Source organism: Narcine bancroftii, chromosome 4 (genome assembly GCF_036971445.1).
Source record: "Narcine bancroftii isolate sNarBan1 chromosome 4, sNarBan1.hap1, whole genome shotgun sequence".
NCBI classification, from domain to species: Eukaryota; Metazoa; Chordata; class Chondrichthyes; order Torpediniformes; family Narcinidae; genus Narcine; species Narcine bancroftii.
Genome location: NC_091472.1, coordinates 192,600,069 through 192,621,101, shown reverse-complemented (window position 1 = coordinate 192,621,101; position 21,033 = coordinate 192,600,069). Strand labels below are relative to the sequence as shown.

At 43.6% G+C, this 21,033-nt stretch overlaps 1 protein-coding gene across 2 annotated transcripts in view; it reads right to left on the bottom strand.

The window, feature by feature from the left end:
• Positions 1-21,033, bottom strand: part of LOC138761394 (oxysterol-binding protein 2-like) — a 514,880-nt gene that overhangs the window by 222,597 nt on the left and 271,250 nt on the right. For both annotated transcript variants that reach the window (XM_069933419.1, XM_069933420.1), the window contains one exon: positions 20,902-20,949. In XM_069933419.1, coding sequence (XP_069789520.1) covers positions 20,902-20,949 — 48 coding nt within the window. The remainder of the gene's footprint in view (positions 1-20,901; positions 20,950-21,033) is intronic.

The following is a 21,033-nucleotide window of genomic DNA, read 5'->3' as shown; positions in this document are numbered from 1 at the left end:
CAACACCATCATCCCCTCAGTGCTGGTCAGCAAACTTCCAAACCTGGGCCTCTGCACCTCCCCCCGCAACTGGATCCTTGACTTCGGAAGGCCAGTCTGTGCGGATCGGAAACATTTCCTCCTCACTGACAGGTGCGCCTCAAGGACGTGGGCTTAGCCCACTGCTCTTATTCTCTCTTCACCCATGCCTGTGTGGCCATGCACAATTCAAATGCCATCTATAAATTTACCCATGACACCATGGTCATCGGCAGAATCACAGACGGAAATGAGGAGGCGTACAGGAGTGAGATAGATCAGGTGGTTGAGTGGTGTCACAACAACAACCACACAATCAACATTAGCAAAATTAAGGAACTGATTGTGGACTTCAGGAAGGGGAAATCAGGAGAACACAGACCAGCTCTCATTGAGTGGTCAGCAGTGGAAAGGGTTAAGAACTTCAAATTCCTGGGTGTCAACATATTGATGGCGCATCCTGGAGCCATCATGTCAATGAAGAAGGCTCACTAGTGGTTATAATTCATGATGAGTTTGTGGAGATATTTTTAAAATGTCATTAAAGACTTGCAAATTTTTAAGTGGAGAGCATTCTATCCGGTTGCATCACTGTCTGGAGTGGAGGGGCCAATGCACAGGACAGAAAAAGGCTACAGAGGATGGTAAATTCAGCCAGTGCCATCATGGGCACCAGTCTCCACTTCATTATGGACATTCACAAGAGGCGGTGACTCAAGAAAGCAGGCGCTATCCTCAAGAACTCTCCCCACCCAGGCCAGGCCCTATTCTCACTGCTACTATCGGGAACGAGGTACAAGAGCCTGAAGACGAGCACCAAAGTTACAGACACAGCTTCTTCCCCTCTACCATCAGATTTCTGAACAGTCAATGAACTGCAGACACCACCTCATTTTTTCTCTTCCTTTGCACTAATTTTTTTTAAAAATTGTTATGTAAAGCAATTTTTGCACTTGCAATACTTCTGTAAAACAATTAATTCTGTGACACCTTCCTGACAATAAATTCTGATTCCTATATTTAGTTATAAATTTTAGAGCCATAGAATTTTACAGCATGGAATGATGTAATTTGTTTATTGCCACAAGTCGGTTGTGGAGGCCAAATCACTGGGTGTATTTAAGCTGGAGGTTCTTGATTAATCAGAGCAGCAAAGGTTATGGGAAGAAGGGCAGGCATGGGACTGAGAGGGTGACTGGTGATGATTACACAGTGGGGCTGAATGGCCTATCTCTGTTTCTAAGTTTCATGGTCTGATGGAGACAACTCCATGTCGAACAAATAGTTTCCCCAAGCTTATCTCATTTGCCAGCATTCAGCCCTTGTCCCACTAAAAATTCCCCATCCACTAAGACCTGGATCACCTAGACAAAAGCGACATATAAATCAGACTACTTTTCATCAATCACTGCTCAACTTTCAACACAAATCATCCCCCCCAGTACTAATTAAGCTTCAAAATTTGGACCTCTTCACGCCTCTCTGCAATTGGATCCTTGACTTCCTCATTGGAAGACCACAGCCAGTATGAATCGGTAACAACGTCTTCTCCTCACTGAAAATCAACACACAGACGCGCCTCAAAATTGCATGCTTAGCCCACTGCTCTACTTGGTCTACATCCATGACTGTGTGGCCATGCACAATTTAAATGCCGTCTACAAATTTGCCAATGACTCCACGGTCATCGGCAGAATCCCAGATGGCAATGAGGTGGCGTACAGGAGTGAAATCGATCAGCTGGTTGAGTGGTATCACAGCAACCACCTTGCACTCAGGAATTGATTGTGGACTTCAGGAAGGGGAAACCAGGAGAACACAAACCAGTCTCCATCGAGGGGTCAGCAGTGGAGAGAGTAGGAAACTTCAAATTCCTGGGTGTCATCATTCTCTGAAGATCTATCCTGGTCTCTCTTTTTTTAAAAATTTTTTTTATTTTTCACACCATAAATCACATTAGCCATGATACACACTTTTTCTTTTTCACACATTTACAGTGACATTTTCTCCCCCCCACCTCCCTCCTCCCAACCCACCCCCCCACCCCCCCCTCCCATCCATTTAAGGTATACAATCTAGGATACATTAAACTAGTCAGACAATGTTGTCACTCAACAAAAATACACCAGAAATTCTACTGAGTCCATTCTTTTCTTTCCATCTCCTTCCATCAACTTAGGTAATGATTGTCCCCGGTAGGTTTTCGCTATTGTATTTAATGTAAGGCTCCCATATTTGTTCGAATATTTCAATATTATTTCTTAAACTATATGTTATTTTTTCTAATGGAATACATTTCTATATACCATTGTTGTATTTTCAAATCATCTTCCAATTTCCAGGTTGACATAATACATTTTTTTGCTATGGCTAGAGCTATCTTAACAAATCTTTTTTGTGCATCCTCCAAATCAATTCCAAATTCTTTGTTTTTTATGTTACTTAGGAGAAAGATCTCTGGATTCTTTGGTATATTGTTTTCTGTTATTTTATTTAATATCTGATTGAGATCTTCCCAAAATTTTTCTACTTTCTCACATGTCCAGATTGCATGAATTGTTGTTCCCATTTATTTTTTACATCGAAAACATCTATCAGATACTGTTGGGTCCCATTTATTTAACTTTTGAGGTGTAATGTATAGTCTGTGTATCCAGTTATATTGTATCATACGTAGCCTCGTATTTATTGTATTTCTCATCGTTCCAGAACATAATTTCTCCCATGTTTCCTTTTTTATCTTTATATTTAAATCTTGTTCCATTTTTGTTTAGTTTTACCATTTGTTTCCTCATTCTCCTTTTCTTGCAGTTTAATATCTTCTTCTTTGGCTTGGCTTCGCGGACGAAGATTTATGGAGGGGGTAAAAAAGTCCACGTCAGCTGCAGGCTCGTTTGTGGCTGACCAGTCCGATGCGGGACAGGCAGACACGATTGCAGCGGTTGCAAGGGAAAATTGGTTGGTTGGGGTTGGGTGTTGGGTTTTTCCTCCTTTGCCTTTTGTCAGTGAGGTGGGCTCTGCGGTCTTCTTCAAAGGAGGCTGCTGCCCGCCAAACTGTGAGGCGCCAAGATGCACGGTTTGAGGCGTTATCAGCCCACTGGTCAATGTGGCAGGCACCAAGAGATTTCTTTAGGCAGTCCTTGTACCTTTTCTTTGGTGCACCTCTGTCACGGTGGCCAGTGGAGAGCTCGCCATATAATACGATCTTGGGAAGGCGATGGTCCTCCATTCTGGAGACGTGACCCATCCAGCGCAGCTGGATCTTCAGCAGCGTGGACTTGATGCTGTCGACCTCTGCCATCTCGAGTACCTCGACGTTAGGGGTGTGAGCGCTCCAATGGATGTTGAGGATGGAGCGGAGACAACGCTGGTGGAAGCGTTCTAGGAGCCGTAGGTGGTGCCGGTAGAGGACCCATGATTCGGAGCCGAACAGGAGTGTGGGTATGACAACGGCTCTGTATACGCTTATCTTTGTGAGGTTTTTCAGTTGGTTGTTTTTCCAGACTCTTTTGTGTAGTCTTCCAAAGGCGCTATTTGCCTTGGCGAGTCTGTTGTCTATCTCATTGTCGATCCTTGCATCTGATGAAATGGTGCAGCCGAGATAGGTAAACTGGTTGACCGTTTTGAGTTTTGTGTGCCCGATGGAGATGTGGGGGGGCTGGTAGTCATGGTGGGGAGCTGCAGTTTAATATACATATTTGTTATAAATCTTTTGATTATCATTGTATCTGTAATCACATATTCAAGGTTACTTGCCTCTTCTTTCCACCTTTATACTCACTTTTCTTTAATTTTTATTTTTGTGCCTTTGTGTTTTCCTTTGTTTTTTCCGACTTTTCTGGAGAGGGCTGGAGTTCACCGTCCGGCCACTACTCCATCACGTGACTCCTCTCTCAATCCTGGTTTCTCCATGTCAATGTCATCACAAAGAAGGCTTGCCAGCTGCCATACTTCATGAGGAGTTTCAGGAGATTTGATATTCCACCAAAGACTTTTGAAAATGTCTACAGGTTGTACTGGAGAGGGCGTTCTGACTGGTTGCATCACTGTCAGGACAGGAAAAGACTACAGAGAGTTGTGAACTCGGCCAGTTGCCATCACGGGCGTCAGTCTCCACTCCATTAAGAACATCTACAAGAGGTGGTTTCAAGAAATCACCCCCTGTCCTCAAGGACCCTCCCCACCCAGGCCAGGCCCTCTTCACACTGCTACCATCAGGAAGGAGGTACAGGAGCCTGAAGACAAGCACTCAACATTACAGACACAGCTTCTTCCCCTTCGCCATCAGATTTCTGAACAGATAATGAACCACAGACAGTCTCACTTTTTTTCTCTTTTTCTGGCACTATTTTTTAAAAATTGTAATTTATAGCAATTTTTGCCCCTGTGATGCTGCTGTAAGACAACAGATCTCATGACATGTTCTGATGCTGATATTTAATTATAAAGTTTAGAGCCACGGAACGCTGTAATTTGTTTGTTGTAGCAGCTGGTTGTGGAGGCCAAGTCATTGGTGTATTTAAGACAGAGATTGATAGATTCCTGATTAGCCAGGAAATCAAAGTTTATGGGGAGAAGGCCAGGTAGTGGGGCTGAGGGAAAATGGATCAGTTCATGATTGATGGTGGGGCAGACTCAATGGGCCGAATGACCTATTGCTTCTCCTGTTTTATGGTCTGATGGAAACCACTCCATGCCAAACAACTCCCCAAGCTCATTGCATTTACCAGTGTTCAGCCCTTATCCCACTAAACCTTCCCCATCCACATACCTGCCTAAATGTCTTTCATAGCAATGTCTTAGCCTCTCTCCTCAAGGACCCCCACCACCCAGGCCATGCCTTCTTCACTCTGCTACCATCAGGAGCCCGAAGATGAGCACTCAGTGGGCACAAGGACAGCTTCTTCCCCGCTGCCATCAGATTCCTGAATAATCAATGAACCACAGGCACTGCCTTGACTTGACTTTTTCTTGCACTCTTTTTATTTATTTTGTAATGTGGTTTTTATATAAATGTTTGCACCTATAATACTGCCACAAAACAAATTTTGTGACATGTTCATGACAATAAATTCTAATTCTGATGTCTTTAAAATCTTACAATTGCACCCAGCTCCCCCATCTTGTATTTTAACATGAGTCAAATTCTGGCCACGTAACATGGGCGATGTCTTCCTTTTATCACCTAAAGCTTCTGTGTTCATTCCGAATGAAAAGAATTTACTTCATATTCTGGAAAATTCCAGCATTTTCTCTTTTTATCCAGATATCCCCCACCGAAGCTGTTTGCTTTACAATTAATGGTGAATTTCCTGCTACTGAGAGTGCCAACTTGCAGGAGATCTGCTCTGGACTGAAAGTTGTCAGCCGCATTATGTATAATTTAAAAAAAATCTAATTTTGATATACAGCTTGGATACAAGCCCTTCTGGCCCACAGGCCCATGCCGCCCAAATACCACAATTAACCTGTAACTCCCATATGTTTTGAAGGGTGGGAGGAAACAGGAGCACCTGGAGGAAACTCCACGCAGACATGGGGAGAACGTACAAGTTCCTTACAGACACTGCCGGATTTGAACCCGCGTCGCTGGCATTGTAACAGCATTGCGCAACCTGCGCTGCTCCCCCATTTCACTTCTCATTTCAGGCCCGTCCAAGCACTGTGCTGAAGGATACAAACCCTTTGTCAGTTATTTAGAGCACAGTAAATTCCTTTGGAGGGAACAACTTTTAACATTATTTCATTGACCATGTTCCAAGTTGATGCCCACAAAGAAACTTCATCTCTCAAATCTCACTTAGATCATCTGCTTCAGCTGGCTATTCTCATCCTTGCAAACAGGAAAATCAGACAGTGACCACTTCCTTCGTCCAAGGTGAAACTCACCAACTATAAGCACTCACGTGAAACTCATAAGTTTGCAGAAGCTGTGATTATAGTAAAAACACAGAAACTTAAGGGAACTCAGAAGGTCTCGCAGAGCCCATAGGAGGTAAAGATTTTTAAGTGATATTTTGGGCCTGAACCCTTCAAGGTGTGAGTAAAAAGCAGGCAGGCGCCTGAATTAAAAGAAACGGTGTGGGAGGAGTACAGACCAACAGGCAAAAGGTGTTCATTGGAAGACAGGAGAGAGGAAGTTGAGAATTGACTAGGGAGGGGTTGTTTTTGGTTCTGTGGAACAGAGCAGAGGGAAAAGGGAAGAGACAGTTAGAGGAAAGGAAACATAGGGAAAGACGGGGGGGGGGGGGCCACGAGAGGGGTGTCTAATAGAAACCAGAGGTTGATGTTAATGCTACATGGTTGGAAGGTGCTCAGATGGAAGATGAGGTGTGGTTCCTCCAATTTGTAAATGGTCTCAGTCTGACAGACATGGAGCGGGGAATTGAAATGGGTGGCCACTGGGAGATCCACGCTCCTACTTACCTGCTTTTTGCTCATACCTTGAAGAGGGGATCAGTCCTGAAATGTTGGTTATACACCTTTACCTCCTATGGATGCTGCAAGACCTGCCGTGTTCCTCCAACGCTTCTGTGGTTTTACTAACTTTGAGCACTTCTTTGTTGCTCTACATTGATTGGACACACTGATCTGTGGATTCTCCCAGATCCATCTTCATCTGTCTTCACTTCACGCACTCTTGCAGCACTTGCCTGTCATCAAACTCCAAGCTGTTTTGGGAAGGGTGATGTTGGAATCCAGTGCTCCCCACAACCAGGCAGGCAAGCACGGCATGGCAAAAAGTTGTCAGAGTGGATAGTAAAGCCATTGCATGTGAATGTCACTTGCCTGATTTTTCAATAGCAGATAATTACACATCACACAGGCGACATGGTTAGCATGCTATTCCAGAAAAATGTACCGGGTTATAGGTCATTTGGGTGTAATTGGGCTGCACAGGCACTTGGGTTGAAATGGCCTATTACAGTGTGGTATGTCTAAATTTAAATTTGAATAAGAATCTCAGGGTTGTATGTGATGTCGTATATGTACTCTTAAAATAAATCCGAAATCTGATCCGAAAAATTCTTAGATCAATACATGGAGATGAGAAAAATAGAGGGTAATGTAGAAGGAAACTCTAGGTAGTTGTTAAGACTAGATTGTTTGGGCAGCACGACACTGTGGCTGAATGGACTGTAGCGTGCTGCAGATTTCTATGCACTAATTCAGGTCAGCTCTGTTGGAGTGTGGGAAACTGAAACAAGGAGTATGAGGAATGAGTTCTAGATATGTTACATGGAGAACAGGAAACAGTGGTGCCAGCGCATAAAAGTAACATGGGGCCCAGGGCCCTGCATTGTTAAAAGGAGCATGGGGCCCAGGGCCCTGCATTGTTAAAAGGAGCGTGGGACCCAAGGCCCCTGATTGTTAAAAGGAGCATGGAACCCAGGGCCCTGGATTGTTAAGAGCATGGGACCCAGGACCCTGGATTCTTAAAAGGAGTGTGGAAGTGAAGACGGGACCCAGGGCCCTGAAAATGTTAAAAGGAGCGTGGTATCCAGGGCTCTGGATGATGTGGGACACCGGGTCCTGGATAAATAAAAGGAGTGTGGGATCTAGTGCCCTGGATAGTTAAAAGTAGTGTGGGACCCAGGGCCCTGGATTGATAGAAGGAGCATGGAAACAGCGTCTCACTAAGCCTGATGCAGATCGAGCGTGGTTTCCAAACATCTAGGTAGCAGATTAACGAAGGTTTATTACATTTAGATGCACTTATCTGCTTGTGACATAAATGGAGCATGACGAATGTCCTCATAAAGAAGAATAGTGAAACCTTTCACCAAGATGTGTAACTAATTACATATATAATATACCATTACATGGTCTCAACAATGACTGGGATATTAGTACTGTAAGCTTTAGTTAATGCTCTGATGTGACGAAGGCCCGACAAGTTGGTTACCCTTTACTTCCCATGCGTGACCTGCTGAGTTTCTCCAGCACATTTGGGTATTGCAGTTAATTACATCAAGGTAAGAAGGGCTCCCAAAGGGCCTTGGGTGCTGAAGGCTTCCTCATCATGTTGGTGGCTTGGATCTGGAGCTTGGCTGCAGAAGGTACGGAAGCGCTGGAGGCAAACCACAGATGCTCAGTGACTCTTTTGCTTCTCTTTCTCTCGTACTGTAAGGGGCTCTGGGCAATGCTCATGGCGACTCTTTATCTGCCTTATGGCAGGCAGAAGGCAATTTCACGTAATATTACATGTTTTGTACTGTTACATGACAATAAGGGAATCTTGAATCTTGATAATGTCCAAACAGAACAATGCACAGCATTTTAGGTACGAGGCATGCATTTCTTTCTGTACATTAAATTACAAATAGTGTTACGAACATCAATTATGTGCACTTAACCCAGCATGAAATCTTGTAGCATCAAAAGCAGAGATAGACCGAGCGGTAGTTCAGACCTCTCCCACATCAAGGCTCAATAAGACTCAGTCACCTGACTACACTTTATCCATATTTGATGAAGGGCTCAAGCCTGAACCATTGGTTATCTCTTTCTTTATAAAATCACTATTTGATCTGTGGATTTCTCCAGCATTGTGTTTTTACTTCAATCACGGTGTCTGCAGACTTTCATATTTAACTCCAACCTAACCCTCCCTGTTCACAGACCATCAAGACAAGAACATCTGGGGAGGAGTCACGTGATGGAGTAGTGGCCGGCAGGGGAATACCAGCCCTCTCCAGAAAAGAAGAAATAAAGTGAAGAAAATACAAAGTTCAAAAAACACAAAACATAACAAATAAAAGATAAAGTTGTCGAGAAAAGAAAGAAAATGGCACGCAAGAAGGAAAAAGTAAAAACAACAGGAAAAAAGAAAAGACATGGAAGAGAAAGGAGAAGGCCTTACCTGCATGAAGAAACAGGGAGCAGTCATGGAGAAGAGAGCCCGTTCTCCAAGGTTGGTGATGACCCCGCAGAGTCGCGACCCCCCAACCGCTGGACTGCAAAAATGGCTCTCTGAGCCAAACAAAAGTTCACAGTGCGCTTACTAAGGAGAAGGAGAACACCGACGGGAGGGGGGCTCAGCCGAGGAGCGGGCAAACTCAACGCGATCAGCTGAGGGATGCCCGACACCAGGGCTCTCAGCTGGAAGAAGAGGAAAGTGACAGGAAAGGGAGTGAAAGGAAAGAAGAGCAGCAGCAGGAGGCCCAACAGATGAATAGCCCAGAAAAAGAGGATCAACAGCAAGAAGCCAAGCAAGAAGAAGCCCAGCAAAGTGAGACAAGCAACTCACCAGGAAAGTCAGAAGAGACACAGATACAAGGAAAAGAAGAAGACACAAACATGGGTACAGACACAGAAGAAGAGGAAGAACACCAAGATCTGCACAGAGAAATGGAAGGTAAAACAGATGGACAGAATATAGATAAAGTTTTCTTTCAAGAACAAATGAGAGCATTAAAAGAATGGTTGACATTAGAATTTAATGAAATTAAAAGAAAAATGAAAAGTACAGAAGAAAAAGTGAGTAGAATAGAGTTGGTCATGACAGAAATAGGGAAAAGATTAGAAAATGTAGAAGAACGAGAAATGACTGTAGAAATGGAAGTGAATGACTTAAGTAAAGTCAGGAGAAAAACTCTGCATGGTAGTGGATTATAGCCAGACAATCAACAAATTTACACAACTAAATACCTACCCCCTGCCACGCATAGCGGACATGGTCAACAGCATTGCACAGTATAAGGTGTTCTCCACCATAAACCTGAAGGCAGCATACCACCAACTGCCCATTAGAAATAGTGATCGCATTTACACAGTATTTGAGGCAGATAGCAGGCTGTATCAATTTCTGCGACTCCCCTTCGGTGTCACCAATGGAGTGTTCCTGTTTCAGAGAGAAATGGACTGAATAGTAGATGAGTTCCAACTGAAAGCGGTGTTCCCTTACTTAGACAACGTGACAATCTGTGGCCATACTCAGGAGGATCATGACACGAATTTAAAACGCTTCTTCCAGGCAGCCGAGGAAAGGAACCTAACATACAACAGGGACAAATGTGTCTTTAGTGCCAGGAAGTTGTCAATCCTGGGCTACATAGTGCAGAATGGGGAAATCAGCCCAGACCCAGCCTGTATGCGTCCTCTCCTAGGCCTCCCAGTGCCACACACGCTGAAAGCACTAAAAAGGTGTTTGGGACTGTTCGATTACTACACCCAATGGATCTCCAACTACCCCGACAGGGCCCGCCCACTTATAAAAGCCTCAGTTTTCCCACTGTGCCCAGCACCACCAGAACATTCAGGGACATTATGGACCATATTGCTAAAGCTACCATGTGGTCCATAGATGAGTCGATCCCGTTTCAAGTAGAAACGGATGCATCCGATGTGGCTCTGGCAGCCACCCTAAACCAAGACAGATGACTGGTGGCCTTTTTTGCGCGAACCCTACAGGGGTCAGAGGTAAGACACTCAGCAGTAGAGAAGGAGGCCCTAGCCATTGTGGAAGCAGTAAGTCACTGGCGACATTATCTGCCGTGAAAACACTTCAGCCTTGTCACGGACCAACGGTCTGTGGCTTTTATGTTCAATAACCAGAATAGGGGGAGAATTAAGAACAATAAAATCATGCGCTGGCAGATAGAATTGTCTACATTTAACTATGACATTCTATACTGCCCCGGGAGACTCAACAAGTCCCCGGACGCGCTGTCCAGAGGCACTTGTGCCATTCTTAACCACACGTCCCAGTTGCAGAACTTGCACAATGAGCTGGGCCACCTGGGGATCGCTAGACTGTTTCACTTCATTAAAACCCAAAACCTCCCATTTTCGGTAGAGAAAGTGAGGTCAGTGAACAAGAGCTGCCCCATCTGTGCGGAATGCAAACTGCAATTTTACCAGCCAGACAAAGCCACCCTGATAAAAGCTACCAAACATTTTGAGTGCCTCAGCCTCGATTTTAAAGCCCCGCTCCCGTCCAATAATAGAAATGTCTATTTCCTAAACGTAATAGATGAATATTCCCATTTCCCCTTCGCAATCTCGTGTTCTGATGTATCAGCAGCCACTGTTATAAAATATCTCCAACCCATCTTCAGCATATTTGGGTACCCGAACTACATACACACAGACAGGGGTGCTGCATTCATGAGTGCAGAAGTACAGCAGTACCTGCACGAGAGAGGGATTGGTACCAGCCGCACTACAAGTTACAATCCCAGGGCGAATGGATAAGTCGAAAGGGAAAATGCCACTATCTGGCAAACGGTCCTCTTGACTTTAAAAGCAAAAGACCTGCCTGTTACTAGATGGCAAGAAGTGTTGCCAGAGGCCCTACACTCTATCCGTTCTTTGTTGTGTACTGCCACTAACATGACCCCACATGACCATATCTTTTCTTTCACAAGGAAAGCCACGACTGGCACAGTGCTGCCTAAATGGATGATGACCCCGGGACCTATTCTCCTCCGGAAGCACTGCAGATCCCTCAAAATGGACCAGCTGGTGGATCAAGTGGAGTTGAGGCACGCGAACCCTCAGTACGCCTTCGTCACATTCCCAGATGGAAGAGAAAACTTGGTGGCCACCAAGGATCTCGCGCCGGCCGGATGTGTGAACAACACGGAGAAAACACAGATGTCTACGGATCAACAAGAAGAGCAGCAGCAGTCACCAGAACAGTCGTCCATCGAGTCACCCCAGAGGACTATACCACCCACCCCGAAAATCAGGACCCTGGGTACGCCCGCCCCACAAAATATCACCACCTTAGACTTGATGGCAGGACCCAATCCCATACAAAAGGATCCCCAGCCCACATGGCCACACTAGTATTTCCCGCTCCCACACCTCCAGCAAGAAAGGCCAAAAGGCAGACCGCACTTTCCACCGCTATAACACTACTGAGGAGGTCCAGAAGGCAACGGAAGCCACAAAATATTTTGGATTTATCAACTTACAAACAAGGGAAGGAGGATGGGGGCGGAAACATTTTTTTTTAAGGGGGTTAAGGGGGAGGGGATGAATGTGGTGATATGTAATTACACCACTAGGTCACCAGGGGTCATCCCAGTGACATTGTATATAAAACAGTCTAGAGCTACAGTCTAGCCTTCCAGGTTCGTCTTGCAGAGACAAGACCTCTTAGTGTACATATTAGTTTATTAAAGCTGTCTTATACTCACACTGCTTGTGTGGTTATTGTCAGTACAATTTATGGAAGAAAGTGACAAAAAAGTTAAAGAGTCACAAGAGTTGTTAGCTCAGAAAATTGACATGATGGAAAATTATAGTAGGCGAAACAACATAAAAATAGTGGGCCTAAAGGAAGATGAAGAAGGCACAGATATGAAGGAATTTATAAAAGAATGGATCCCAAAGGTCCTGGGAATGACAGAAATACAGAAAGGAATGGAAATAGAAAGGGCACACAGAACACTAGCTCCGAAACAACAGACACATCAAAAACCAAGATCCGTTTTAGTAAAATTTTTGAGATATACGACAAGAGAAAATATACTGGAGCGGGCAAGGAATAAAATTAGAGAAGACAAAAAAAACCATTGGAATACAAGGGTCAAAAAATATTTTTTTTACCCAGACATAACTTTTAAAGAAGAGGAAGGAGTTTAATACAGCAAAATCGATCCTATGGAAAAAAAGGTTATAAATTTATGTTAAGATATCCAGCTGTGCTCCCTGGGGAGCAAAACAGACTGTTCTCAGATCCAGAGGAAGCATGAGAATTTGCAGAACGCCTGCAGGACAGAAGGAAAGACGAAGAGATGTAATAAGAATGAAGAACAGCAATAAAATACATATAAAGATGTAAAAATAATGTACATACAAAAACTAAAGGAGGGAAAGAAAAGGGAAGAAAGGAAGTAAGGGGGAAAAAAAGAGGGTGAGCTTTGTTATATGTGAAAAAAAGTCTTTTCTGGGGTGGTTGGGTGGGAGAGAATAACAATCACTGCAAAATCAGTTGACGTTTGCGAGCGGGTTCATAATCCAAATGGAGAGGGGAGTTGTGATTGCCTGGCAAGGGATAAGGGGAAAATCAGAGAGGTGGGGGGGGGGGGGAATTTGGGGCTAAGGGAATATTGGATATTGTTGAAGTATTTTATGTTTTAAATGTGTTGTCATACATTGAGTTTAAAAATGGAAAACAGAGATGAAAATGGGGATGGTGGTGGTGAGGAAGTGGAAATGAGGTGTAAACAGGGTATGAGATGGCCATGTTGAATTATATGATTATAAATATAAATGGAATATATAACCAATTTAATTGAAAGAGGCTATTAAATTTCCTGAAAAAATAAAAAAATAGACATAGCATTTGTGCAGGAAACGCATCTAACTGAAGTGGAACATAATAAATTAAAGAGAGACTGGGTAGGGCACGTAACGGCAGCATCATATAATTCAAAAGCCAGAGGTGTAGCTATATTAATTAATAAAAATGTACCAATCAAAATAGAGAGGAAATAATAGATCCAGCAGGGAGGTATGTAATGATAAAGTGTCAGATACATTCAGAATTTTTGAATTTGCTCAACATATATATGCACCTAATGAAGAGGATCAAAAGTTTATGCAAATTTTTTTTGAAGATTGTAGATACGCAGGGGAATATATTGATAGGAGGGGATTTTAACCTTAATTTGGATCCAATGTTGGATAAAACTGGACAAAAGACTAGCAAAAAGAATAAAGTGGCCAAATTTATGGTTAAATTAATGTAGGAAATTAAACTTATAGATATATGGAGGAAGCAGCACCCAAGGAGAAGGAATGCTCATATTATTCGAGTAGGCATAAAACATACTGAGGAATTGATATGTTTTTGTTGTCGGGCCATATTCAAGGGAGAGTTAGGAAAACTGAATATAAAGCTAGATTGCTATCTGATCATTCACCGCTATTATTAGCAATAGAACTGGAGGACATCCCACCAAGAACATATAGATGAAGGTTAAACTCCATGCTACTTAAAAGGCAGGAATTTAGAGAATTTATTGAACGCCAAATTAAAATGTACTTTGAAATAAATACGGAATCAGGGAAAGAAAAATTTATATTATGGGATGCAATGAAAGCCTTCATTAGAGAGCAGATAATAAGTTATGTAACTAAGATGAAAAAGGACTACAATTGGGAAATAGAAAAATTGGAAAGGGAGATAGTAAGTACAGAAAAGGAACTAGCAACAAGGGATGATATAACAAAAAGAAGAGAATTGGCAGACAAAAAAAAATACAAAACATTACAAATGTATAAGGTGGAGAAGAACATAACAAAAATAAACCAAAAGTATTATGAACTAGGAGAAAAAACACACAAAATATTAGCCTGGCAACTTAAAACAGATCAAGCTAAAAGAACTGTATTGGCATCAAGGAAAAAGGACAAACAAATTACATATAGACCAATGGAGATTAATGAGAACTTTAAGGAATTTTATGAACAATTATACCAAACTGAGAACGAGTGGAAAGATGATAAAAGAGAAGAGTTTTTAGCTGAAATTGAACTGCCGAAATTCCAAGAAGAGGAACAAGACAAACTGATAAAACCATTTGAAATAGAGGAAGTACAAGATATATTAAAAAAGCTGCCGAACAATAAAACACCTGGAGAGGATGGATTCCCAATAGAATTCTAAAAAACATTTAAAGAGTTATTAATTCTTCCTCTCCTGGAAGTAATCAACCAGATAGAAGAAACACAAAACTTGCCAGATTCATGTAAGACAGCAATAATTACAGTAATATCAAAGACGGGGAAGGATCCGCTAACACCAGCATCATATAGACCAATATCTCTACTTAATTCAGATTATAAGATAAAAGCAAAACTATTAGCAAACAGATTGGCCAACTGTGTACCAAAAATAGTAAAACAATCAAACTGGATTTATTGAGAAAAGACGAACAGCAGATAATGTTTGTAAATGTATTAATCTAATTCATGCAGTTCAAGGAAATAAGAAGCCAATAGTGGCTGTTGCTTTAGACGCAGAGAAAGCCTTTGACAGGGTAGAATGGAATTATTTATTCAAAGTATTACAGAGGTTCAATCTACCAGAAAAATATATTAATTGGATTCTTCTTTGGCTTGGCTTCGCGGACGAAGATTTATGGAGGGGGTAAAAGTCCACGTCAGCTGCAGGCTCGTTTGTGGCTGACAAGTCCGATGCGGGACAGGCAGACACGATTGCAGCGGTTGCAGGGGAAAATTGGTTGATTGGGGTTGGGTGTTGGGTTTTTCCTCCTTTGCCTTTTGTCAGTGAGGTGGGCTCTGCGGTCTTCTTCAAAGGAGGTTGCTGCCCGCCAAACTGTGAGGCGTCAAGATGCACGGTTTGAGGCGTTATCAGCCCACTGGCGGTGGTCAATGTGGCAGGCACCAAGAGATTTCTTTAGGCAGTCCTTGTACCTTTTCTTTGGTGCACCTCTGTCATGGTGGCCAGTGGAGAGCTCGCCATATAACACGATCTTGGGAAGGCGATGGTCCTCCATTCTGGAGACGTGACCCATCCAGCGCAGCTGGATCTTCAGCAGCGTGGACTCGATGCTGTCAACCTCTGCCATCTCGAGTACTTCGACGTTAGGGATGTAAGCGCTCCAATGGATGTTGAGGATGGAGCGGAGACAAACGCTGGTGGAAGCGTTCTAGGAGCCGTAGGTGGTGCCGGTAGAGGACCCATGATTCGGAGCCGAACAGGAGTGTGGGTATGACAACGGCTCTGTATACGCTTATCTTTGTGAGGTTTTTCAGTTGGTTGTTTTTCCAGACTCTTTTGTGTAGTCTTCCAAAGGCGCTATTTGCCTTGGCGAGTCTGTTGTCTATCTCATTGTCGATCCTTGCATCTGATGAAATGGTGCAGCCGAGATAGGTAAACTGGTTGACCGTTTTGAGTTTTGTGTGCCCGATGGAGATGTGGGGGGGCTGGTAATCATGGTGGGGAGCTGGCTGATGGAGGACCTCAGTTTTCTTCAGGCTGACTTCCAGGCCAAACATTTTGGCAGTTTCCGCAAAGCAGGACGTCAAGCGCTGAAGAGCTGGCTCTGAATGGGCAACTAAAGCGGCATCATCTGCAAAGAGTAGTTCACGGACAAGTTTCTCTTGTGTCTTGGTGTGAGCTTGCAGGCGCCTCAGATTGAAGAGACTGCCATCCGTGCGGTACCGGATGTAAACAGCGTATTCATTGTTGGGGTCTTTCATGGCTTGGTTCAGCATCATGCTGAAGAAGATTGAAAAGAGGGTTGGTGCCAGAACACAGCCTTGCTTCACGCCATTGTTAATGGAAAAGGGTTCAGAGAGCTCATTGCTGTATCTGACCCGACCTTGTTGGTTTTCGTGCAGTTGGATAATCATGTTGAGGAACTTTGGGGGACATCCGATGCGCTCTAATATTTGCCAAAGCCCTTTCCTGCTCACGGTGTCGAAGGCTTTGGTGAGGTCAACAAAGGTGATGTAGAGTCCTTTGTTTTGTTCTCTGCACTTTTCTTGGAGCTGTCTGAGGGCAAAGACCATGTCAGTATTTCCTCTGTTTGCGCGAAAGCCGCACTGTGATTCTGGGAGAATATTCTCGGCGACACTAGGTATTATTCTATTTAGTAGAATCCTAGCGAAGATTTTGCCTGCAATGGAGAGCAACGTGATTCCCCTGTAGTTTGAGCAGTCTGATTTCTCGCCTTTGTTTTTGTACAGGGTGATGATGGTGGCATCACGAAGATCCTGAGGCAGTTTACCTTGGTCCCAACAAAGCTTGAAAAACTCATGCAGTTTGGCATGCAGAGTTTTGCCCCAGCCTTCCAGACTTCTGGGGGGATTCCATCCATACCTGCTGCTTTGCCACTTTTCAGTTGTTCGATTGCCTTATATGTCTCATCCAGGAAAAACAAGGACTGGTTTGACGAAAACAGCCAGTAAATCCAGGTGCTGCTGGCAAAGAAGCGAGCTGCCCACCAGGCTCACCTTACAAAGCCGTCCTGTCCAGAGAAGAAACAAGCCTTCCGTCGCGCATGCAGCCATCTTCAGCGCAAACTCCGGGAGATCCAAAATGAGTGGTGGACTAGCCTCGCCAAACGAACCCAGCTCAGCGCGGACATTGGTGACTTCAGGGGTTTCTACGAGGCTCTAAAGGCTGTGTACGGCCCCTCACCCCAAGTCCAAAGCCCGCTGCGCAGCTCAGACGGCAAAGTCCTCCTCAGCGACAAGATCTCCATCCTCAACCGATGGTCAGAACACTTCCAATCTCTTTTCAGTGCCAACCGCTCAGTCCAAGATTCCGCCCTGCTCCAGCTCCCTCAACAGCCCCTAAGGCTAGAGCTGGATGAGGTTCCCACCCTGGATGAGACATATAAGGCAATCGAACAACTGAAAAGTGGCAAAGCAGCAGGTATGGATGGAATCCCCCCAGAAGTCTGGAAGGCTGGCGGCAAAACTCTGCATGCCAAACTGCATGAGTTTTTCAAGCTTTGTTGGGACCAAGGTAAACTGCCTCAGGATCTTCATGATGCCACCATCATCACCCTGTACAAAAACAAAGGCGAGAAATCAGACTGCTCAAACTACAGGGGAATCACGTTGCTCTCCATTGCAGGCAAAATCTTCGCTAGGATTCTACTAAATAGAATAATACCTAGTGTCGCCGAGAATATTCTCCCAGAATCACAGTGCGGCTTTCGCGCAAACAGAGGAACCACTGACATGGTCTTTGCCCTCAGACAGCTCCAAGAAAAGTGCAGAGAACAAAACAAAGGACTCTACATCACCTTTGTTGACCTCACCAAAGCCTTCGACACCGTGAGCAGGAAAGGGCTTTGGCAAATACTAGAGCGCATCGGATGTCCCCCAAAGTTCCTCAACATGATTATCCAACTGCACGAAAACCAACAAGGTCGGGTCAGATACAGCAATGAGCTCTCTGAACCCTTTTCCATTAACAATGGCGTGAAGCAAGGCTGTGTTCTGGCACCAACCCTCTTTTCAATCTTCTTCAGCATGATGCTGAACCAAGCCATAAAAGACCCCAACAATGAAGACGCTGTTTACATCCGGTACCGCACGGATGGCAGTCTCTTCAATCTGAGGCGCCTGCAAGCTCACACCAAGACACAAGAGAAACTTGTCCGTGAACTACTCTTTGCAGATGATGCCGCTTTAGTTGCCCATTCAGAGCCAGCTCTTCAGCGCTTGACGTCCTGCTTTGCGGAAACTGCCAAAATGTTTGGCCTGGAAGTCAGCCTGAAGAAAACTGAGGTCCTCCATCAGCCAGCTCCCCACCATGACTACCAGCCCCCCCACATCTCCATCGGGCACACAAAACTCAAAACGGTCAACCAGTTTACCTATCTCGGCTGCACCATTTCATCAGATGCAAGGATCGACAATGAGATAGACAACAGACTCGCCAAGGCAAATAGCGCCTTTGGAAGACTACACAAAAGAGTCTGGAAAAACAACCAACTGAAAAACCTCACAAAGATAAGCGTATACAGAGCCGTTGTCATACCCACACTCCTGTTCGGCTCCGAATCATGGGTCCTCTACCGGCACCACCTACGGCTCCTAGAACGCTTCCACCAGCGTTTGTCTCCGCTCCATCCTCAACATCCATTGGAGCGCTTACACCCCTAACGTCGAAGTACTCGAGATGGCAGAGGTCGACAGCATCGAGTCCACGCTGCTGAAGATCCAGCTGCGCTGGATGGGTCACGTCTCCAGAATGGAGGACCATCGCCTTCCCAAGATCGTGTTATATGGCGAGCTCTCCACTGGCCACCGTGACAGAGGTGCACCAAAGAAAAGGTACAAGGACTGCCTAAAGAAATCTCTTGGTGCCTGCCACATTGACCACCGCCAGTGGGCTGATAACGCCTCAAACCGTGCATCTTGGCGCCTCACAGTTTGGTGGGCAGCAACCTCCTTTGAAGAAGACCGTAGAGCCCACCTCACTGACAAAAGGCAAAGGAGGAAAAACCCAACACCCAACCCCAACCAACCAATTTTCCCTTGCAACCGCTGCAATCGTGTCTGCCTGTCCCGCATCGGACTTGTCAGCCACAAACGAGCCTGCAGCTGACGTGGACTTTTTACCCCCTCCATAAATCTTCGTCCGCGAAGCCAAGCCAAAGAAGAGAAAGACAACCAAGATGGTTTGCAGTTACCAAACTTTAAAAATTATTATAGAGCAGCACAATTAAGGTATTTATCAGATTTTTATCAGACAAGGGAAAAACCAGATTGGACTAAGAGAGAGCTAGATAAAATAGGGGAGAAGGTACTGGAACATATACTTTATAAGTGGGATGAAAAGATGATACGATATAAAAGCTCACCAGTATTGCATCATTTACTCGATATATGGAAGATGATTCACTTAGAAAGGAAAAAAACAAATGACCAAATACCAAAATTATTATTGATGCAAAATCATCTAACCCCTTTTACAATAGATAAACTTTCCTTTAGGGAATGGGAGAGAAAAGGAATTAAAAGAATAGAAAATTGTTTTTTGGGAAATAATATATTAACATTTGAACAAATGAAGTACAAATATGGAATAACTCATGGTACAATGTTTGCATACCATCAACTGAAAGCTTATTTAAAGGATAAATTGGAAAACAGACTCAGATTACCAGAAGGAAGTAGCTTTGAATATGTGATTATAGAAACAATGATAATAAAAAGATCTTTAACGAACATGTACATCAAGCTGCAAGAGAAGGAAAATGATGAAATAAGCTATAAACCCAAACAAAAGTGGGAAAAAGATTTAAACATAAAGACAAAAAATGAAATATGGGAAAAATTATGCTACAGAACTATGAGAAATATAATAAATACGAGGTTACGCATGATACAATATAATTGGTTACACAGGTTATATATCACACCTCAAAAGTTAAATAAATGGGATCCAATATTATCAGATAGATGTTTTTGCTGTAAGAAGGAAACGGGAACAACAGTACATGCAATTTGGGCATGTGAGAAAGTGGAAAAGTTTTGGGAATATCTAAATCAGGTATTAAATAAAATCACAAAAAGCAACATACCAAAAAATCCAGAGATCTTTCTTCTAAGTAATATAAGAAGTAAGGAATTAGGTCTCAAACTGGTTGAAGCACAAAAAAGATTCATTATGATAGCCTTAGCTATAGCAAAAAAATGTATATTGTCAACTTGGAAATCAGAAGAGAGCCTGAGAGTACAGCAATGGTACATGGAAATGAATAAATGTATTCCATTGGAAAAAATAACATATAATTAAAAAAATTAAGTCGCATTATTTGAACAAATTTGAGAACCGTACATGGAACACAACAGAGAGGGCTTGCCTCGGACCTCCACCCCCTAAAATGATAAGAAGACAAAATGACTTGATCCAGTGTGTAAAAGTAGATGACACATTTTTCTTGTTCATTTTCATTGTGTGATGACATTGTTTAATGGGTTTGTTGTATTGTATATGTTGAACATTTAATGGTTTTGGAAGGGGTAGGGAAGGTAGGGGGGAAAAAGGGGAGAAAATGCCACTGTGTATATTTAAGAGGGAAAAGTTTGTATGTATTTTGGTTGATATGGCTCACAGTGTGAAGAATAAAGAATTATAAAAAAAAAGACAAGAACATCTAACGTAAATGGTTAGTGCGACGCTCCTTACAGCGCCAGTGACCCAGGTTCAGATCCAGCACTGTAAGGAACAAGTACGTTCTTCCTGACTCTGCATGGATTTCCTCCGGATCTCCAGTTTCCTCCTACCCTTCAAAACATATGGGGTTTGTTGGTTAACTGGGGTATTTGGGCAGCATGGGCTCATGGGCCGGAAGGCCCAGTTCCTGGGCTGGAACGGCCAGTTACCATGCCAGAAGTCTAAATTTAAACTTGAACATCAACTGTTAATCTGCCTACCTTTTACATGGTGTGATCTCTGTCCCAGCCAAGAATCAGTCCAGCTTCCTTGGAAAGCATGCAAAAGAAAGGCAGACTTGCATTTAAATACAGTAAAACCCCTGCTATCTGGCACCATTGGGGATTGGTAGA